The sequence below is a fragment of the Lactuca sativa genome, chromosome 8, assembly GCF_002870075.4.
Source record: "Lactuca sativa cultivar Salinas chromosome 8, Lsat_Salinas_v11, whole genome shotgun sequence".
Classification (NCBI taxonomy): Eukaryota; Viridiplantae; Streptophyta; class Magnoliopsida; order Asterales; family Asteraceae; genus Lactuca; species Lactuca sativa.
The window spans coordinates 13,779,601-13,785,679 of NC_056630.2; the positions used below are offsets into that span (position 1 = coordinate 13,779,601).

The 6,079-nt window shown below is 33.6% G+C and overlaps 1 protein-coding gene across 1 annotated transcript; it reads right to left on the reverse strand.

Annotated features, from left to right (window-relative positions):
* Positions 1 to 1,552: 1,552 nt before the first annotated feature.
* On the reverse strand, positions 1,553 to 2,863 carry LOC111904060 (60S ribosomal protein L15). Its single transcript, XM_023899840.3, has 4 exons — positions 2,710 to 2,863; positions 2,388 to 2,554; positions 2,081 to 2,278; positions 1,553 to 1,997 (listed from the first exon to the last, which is right to left on the reverse strand). Exons 1-4 carry the CDS (start codon positions 2,711 to 2,713, stop codon positions 1,752 to 1,754), a joined length of 615 nt encoding a protein of 204 aa, XP_023755608.1. The 5' UTR covers positions 2,714 to 2,863; the 3' UTR covers positions 1,553 to 1,751.
* Positions 2,864 to 6,079: the final 3,216 nt, after the last annotated feature.

Genomic DNA, 6,079 nt, shown 5'->3' on the forward strand with positions numbered 1-6,079 from the left:
CATCCAGATTTACCCCTTCAACTTGTTAAACCGTACACATTTAGTCCTTATGACCGACTGTTCTAGGTAAGTTGGGCAAAATGACTTAATATGATAATATACTTCTCATATTGTACACATTTAGTCCTTAATATTTTTTGTTGGGCAAAATAAGTCCTTGTTGTTTTGTACATATTCAATACTTATGATCGATTTCTTTAGGTTTTTCTCACGGCATCCTACAGAGGACAATCATTAATGAGGTGTTCGGGATTGTTGTTGCTTATGGCCACCGTGACCTTGACTGATTTGTTGCTTATGTCTTGTGGTTTGGCTTAAGTCTTGTGTTTTGAACGTCGTAACTACTTCATACGATCTCAGATTTCAACAAATTTTATATCCACGTGTTCGTATTTGAGTCTACAACTTTTGCTATAATTACTCCCATTAAAAAGTAACATATTTTTACTACGATCTTTATATCCATGCGTTTTTTATGAATGTATGTATAAACGTTTTTATTTTTTAAATAAAATCGTAGGTAAAAATAATACTTTTTAACAAGAGTAATCTCGACGAAAATTATAGTAGACTTAAATACAAATGTGTGAATATAAAGATCGTTTAAATCGCGATCGTATGAAGAAGTTACAACGTCCATAACACAAAACTTAAATCAAACCATAAGACCTAAGCACCCAAACAGTAAAAACCGTGATGGGTATTAGCATCAACAACCACAAACACCTCGTTAATGATTGTCCCACATAGATGTCGTAATTAAAAACCTAACGGAATCAATTATAAGTATTGAATGTGTACAAAAACAAAAACTTATTTTGCAACAAAATATATTAAGAACTAAATATACAAAAAAAAATATTAATAAGTAAATATATACAAAATGAGAAATATATTAACCTATTAAATCTTTTTTTATCCGATTTATCTAGAATAATCAGCCATAAAAACTGAATATATACGGTTTAGCAAATTAAAAAGATAAATATAAACTAAAAAAAATCAATGATCAAATATATACAAATCAAAAATTATATACCTTTTCAAGTCATCATTACTTTTTGTTAAAATGAATCAGCAGAAATACCATATCAATCGTGAACATGGCTCCCAATCGGTTGGGCCATATCATGTAAATGTTTCATGTAAGAAAACAAACACAAATCAAAATGGGATATTACAATTTTACTAACTAGATCAATGACTATAGAGGAAAACAATTTGGACTTATTTTAGGTCCAGAACCCTTTGCGTAAATAGATTATGACCACTGAACCAGAAATCATCAACTAAACAGTTGAGAAAAAGACTTTCAACAAAAATACCTAATTTAAAATAATGATAGAAGACATAATTTCTTGTTCATCATCGAAGACTGATTTCAAGAGAGACTAAAGATTGGATACATGGAAATCAAACAACAGATTCAATTTTCAACATTGAGTTTTTGAAAAAAAAATAAAACGTAAATAAAAATATCCCCTAATTCATTCCAGATATCATCTGGAATGAACCAAAATATCAACAAAGACATGGGACAGATGGTTAACTGTTGCAGACATGAACCCAAACATATATTATAACAAAAGTGGAGCACATTTCAACATATTAAGAAGTTGCTGCAATGAAGCCAAGTTGCCATCAAAATTCTTAGTCTCAACAATTCTTAAACACCAAAATTTAATATCACTACAACACAAAACAAAAGCAAGTTCATAATAGAAGAAGAAAGCATTGTAAGCCATAACTTATCAACGATAACGACGAAGAGACAAGGTGTTGTTCCTCTTCCATGTAGCCCTTCTTGAAGGTCGTGCCTTGTGGTTCAAGTGTCCCTTTCCACGAAGTCCTCTGTATTTCTTTCCAGCAGATGTCAATCCCCTTAGCTCTCTGTGTTTGTGCACTGGGTTGCAGATCCAGTTGATCCTTGGATCATTGCGGATAGCAGCATGAGCAGGATCCACCAAGATCACCTCAAAGTACTTGTAAGTCGAATCCTGCATTCATGATTCATCACTTGTAATCAGTGCCGACAAAGTTGTAGAATCAGTGAATGAATATACAAAAATCAGATGCATACCTCATTGAGCCAGTAGGAGTTAAGAACATTGAGACCACCCAACTTCCTTCCTGCTCGTTCTTCAGCAACGGATCTCTTGCTTCGTTGAAACTTCAGTTGAGTCACTCCCTGGTTTGTGGGCTTTCCGTACACGATACCTTTAGGAACTGGCCTCTTCCTTCCACCACGCCTCACACGTACTCGATAGATCACATAACCCTAGCGAAGCACAAGGGTAACATATAATGATTAACTAATCTAGCTAACAAAAACCGGAAAATTAGAAAACGATTAGATGATTAACGTGATAGAACGATGAAAAGCGTACCTGTTTGGCTTTGTAACCCATACGGCGAGCCTTGTCTGGACGAGTAGGGTGAGTAACCCTAACAATGGAAGGAAGCTGACGGTATTCCCAACACCTCACCCTCTGCATAAATCGCATCACATCCGACTGCTTCTTCCTCCATAGCTCCGACACGTAGGTGTAAGCACCTGTTAGGGCAACAGATATCATACCCCATTTCAATTATTCAAAACGCCGATCATCCAATTCAACAAGTTACGATGAAAATTAAACAGATGATTATGAGAAAATAAACGATATTGCATCATGATTATGTGAAACTATAGAAGTGGTCGGGGTTTACCCATTGCAACACTCGCTTCCGGCTTCGATCTGCAGAGAGATGGCTGCTACTTCGGTGTAACAATATGAAGCAAGGTCTGGATTAGGGTTTTTGAGAGCGATTTTATCTAAAGTTGAAGAAACCGCAATGCCCTAGCCTCTGGGCTGCATTAACATCGGCCCAATGTAAAATGGATTGGGCTTTAGTCGGACTTAGATTAGCCCATAATTAAGTTTTACCGGCTTTTGTTTTTAATTATTGGATTAATTTATATGATCCGTCTAATGTAATTTTATTTTTTGGTTAGTCAGTCATTGGACCATTTAGCAACATATTTTTTTTGTTGTTTTTATTTTGTTTTATATTTTTAATTTATTGCTTAACTTTTTATTATTAAAAAAAAAAAGAATAGAGAACATTACCACTCCCCTACCCCATATAACCCTAACACCCCGCTCCCGAGTTATAGCAAAGAAAAGAAGAGAAGAGAAAAGAAAGTAAGGGGTGTAAAGCTCGTTTCTTTCACCCTACCACCCGCATCACCTTCAGCCACCTCCGCATAAAAAAAACAACAAATAAGTTTTTATAAAAAAGATTAACTAAACGAAAGTTATAAATTCATGTCAAAACATTGACATTCTTGAATTTATACCGATGCATATATAAAAATAAACATGCAAAAATAGATTTTTTAGGTTAATGAACAAGGGAGGGTGCTGGTGTTACACAACACCGCACACGAAAGCGAAGCCAGGCCTACAACTTTCAAAGAGGGATGAAATCAAATCCAGTTCAAAGGAAGAGCTCACAAAGACGTGGCCAAATGAGCTACCCAACAGATGACGCCATAATAAGATCTTTCTGGTACGGCAGGTTCCAATGAAGAAGAAGAGCTCAAGTTTGTCCTATGTCCTATCATCGGGTCGTAAAGCCCTCACTCCGCAAGCACTTTGATGAATCTTCTATCAGGTTTGATTTCGACCCTGATGAACCTGGCACCTTTCTTCCAGAAAGCCCCCACGGAGCGGTAACGAAAAGGCATTGGATGGGATGACTCTATCTATGGGCCCAAATGCCACTCTATTATATATGCAACCTCACTCCAGTAGCCGTCGTAGTTGAGGACAGAGCAGAGCAAGAGGACCTTGCCAATGTCTTTACCTTAAAAAAGTTGAGGCCCCAGTCCAATCGAACAAAGGCGCTAACCAGTGTATTATAAGGGTAGTGTATTAAAAAATAAAATTATATGAACTACATGGGGTAAACACAAAACTTTAGAAAATAAAAGAGTGAAAATAACATTTTATAAAGTTCAAAGTGAAAAATCCAAGTGACATTTTAAAAGCCACAAACTCATAAACATAAAATAATGACAAAATTACATAAATGGTCCTAATGGTTTACGCACGGTCACAAACTCGGTCCATACAACCTGAAAAGACCAAAACTAACCGTGTTAGCAAAAAAGACCATTAATGCAAGTTTTGGAGACCACGAGGACCATGTTCGTAAAAAAATTAACAAAGACAAATTTTATGATTTTTGGTAAAATATATGGACCATTTATATAATTTTTATAATTATAAGGGTGAAAAAACATGACATGATAACGAGACTTGATATTTAATAAGAGATGTTTATTAAGCACACTAAAATAAAATATTATAGCCTAGCGGTATAACCAAATGGCTTATACTATAGTCTAGCGGTATTTGTTTATCCTTTTTGAGATCGAATGTTCAAGTCGACTAGCTATAGATTGAATTAAGAGTAGATTAATTTTGTCATTATAAAAAAAATATTATATTACATAGATATTGGTTATAAAAATGAAATTTTTACATATTTTTTTCATGGCAAATTAAACAATACATGGCATCTTCGTTCAAATTAAATAGTATCTCTTCTAAAAACTTGCTATTGTGGACCAATACTTTCTTGATAACACATTTTATTGTATTAAATTAAAATATTTGTCCTTATTATGTTTATTTTGCATTTTTTTCTTTAAGTGTTTTATTCTCCATTTTTTTCAACCCGTACTTTTGCTCTTCCTTTATATATGTCACCACGTCGGAAACATACCAAACCACCCTTTTCATTCCTTTTCTCCTTGTTGTCACCTTTACCATTCTTTTTGAACCAACAAATACATCCCATATTTATAACAGCCAATCATGTAAAAAATATCGATTATTGTGATTTTTGTTGGTTTTACGTCTCAATTTTAGATTGTCTTGGCTTTAGTTTGTATTGTCAAGAAACCCCCATTTATAAGGCACATAATGGGCAGCCATGGTAGGACACATGTTGGTTTATCTGATGGTTTTGTGTATGAGTAACAATGTGTGTGTGAGAGTAAGAGAGAAAGAGAAACTAAGAAAGAAAAAAAAAGACAGTGATTTCTCTAATTATGTGTATCCATGTACAAGATTTGTGGGTGTTTTAATGGGAAAAACAAAAGATGGATTTTTCATTGGTGTGTTAGCCTGGGTTTGTGTGTGAAAGAAGAAATGGTTATAAGAAAAAGATGATGATGAGAAGTGGTTGAATGGGGTCGTTGTTTACTTGTAAGAGAGCCCTAAAATATGTGAGAAGGCAACAATAAAACTTGGAGATGAAGATGAGAAGTGATGAGAGATATTGGCAGAGTGTTTGGAGAGAGAGAGAGAGAGAGAGAGAGAGGGTTGTGTGTGTCGATGTGTGTATGTTAATTATACATGGCAAATTAGTATTTTCAATTTGAAAAATTGACCAAACACCACAACAAAGCATATTAAAAATGACAGAATTGTAATTTAAAAGAGAAATTAGACATCTTTTTATTTTTTCTTCATACTCATCCTCATATCACTTTTAGATGATGACTAATATAATAAAATTTTACTAATTTTATTGAATATGACAAGTGTTACAATATTAAGTGTATAGGAAGATGATAGAAAGAAAAATATATAAAGATATAATATTTGATTGCTCAATTTAAAACTATAGCCATATAAATAACAAACCATAATAATAATTTTTGCAATTTTGTCAAAAATTAACTATTAAGATGTATTATAATCACCTTTATTTAGTTATCCCTAAGGCTAAGGGGACTAGTAACACTCCTAACACCTTGTCACGTCAGATTTTAGAGTGTCACCTCAGTTTTGACCATTTAACACCTAATCTTAGCATTTGATATAGAGTGGTAATACTCCTAGCACTCCATTTTTTTCTAATTTAATTAAATTACTTTATTTTAATATAGAAACATTTTGTGTGCATAAATATTAAACAATTTTTTTAGCCACTTAGAAGATAAAGTCCAATATACGTTGGATATGTTACTAATTGTTATATAGTATATACCACAAGTTCCTATCATATCCTTTTTAAGATGATA

Excerpts from the sequence above, each read along its gene's own strand:
- LOC111904060 (XM_023899840.3), bottom strand. Across the intron at positions 2,279-2,387 it reads TGGGTTACAAAGCCAAACAG|GGTTATGTGATCTATCGAGT; the intron begins GTACGCTTTTCA and ends GTGCTTCGCTAG. Across the intron at positions 1,998-2,080 it reads ACTCCTACTGGCTCAATGAG|GATTCGACTTACAAGTACTT; the intron begins GTATGCATCTGA and ends TCATGAATGCAG.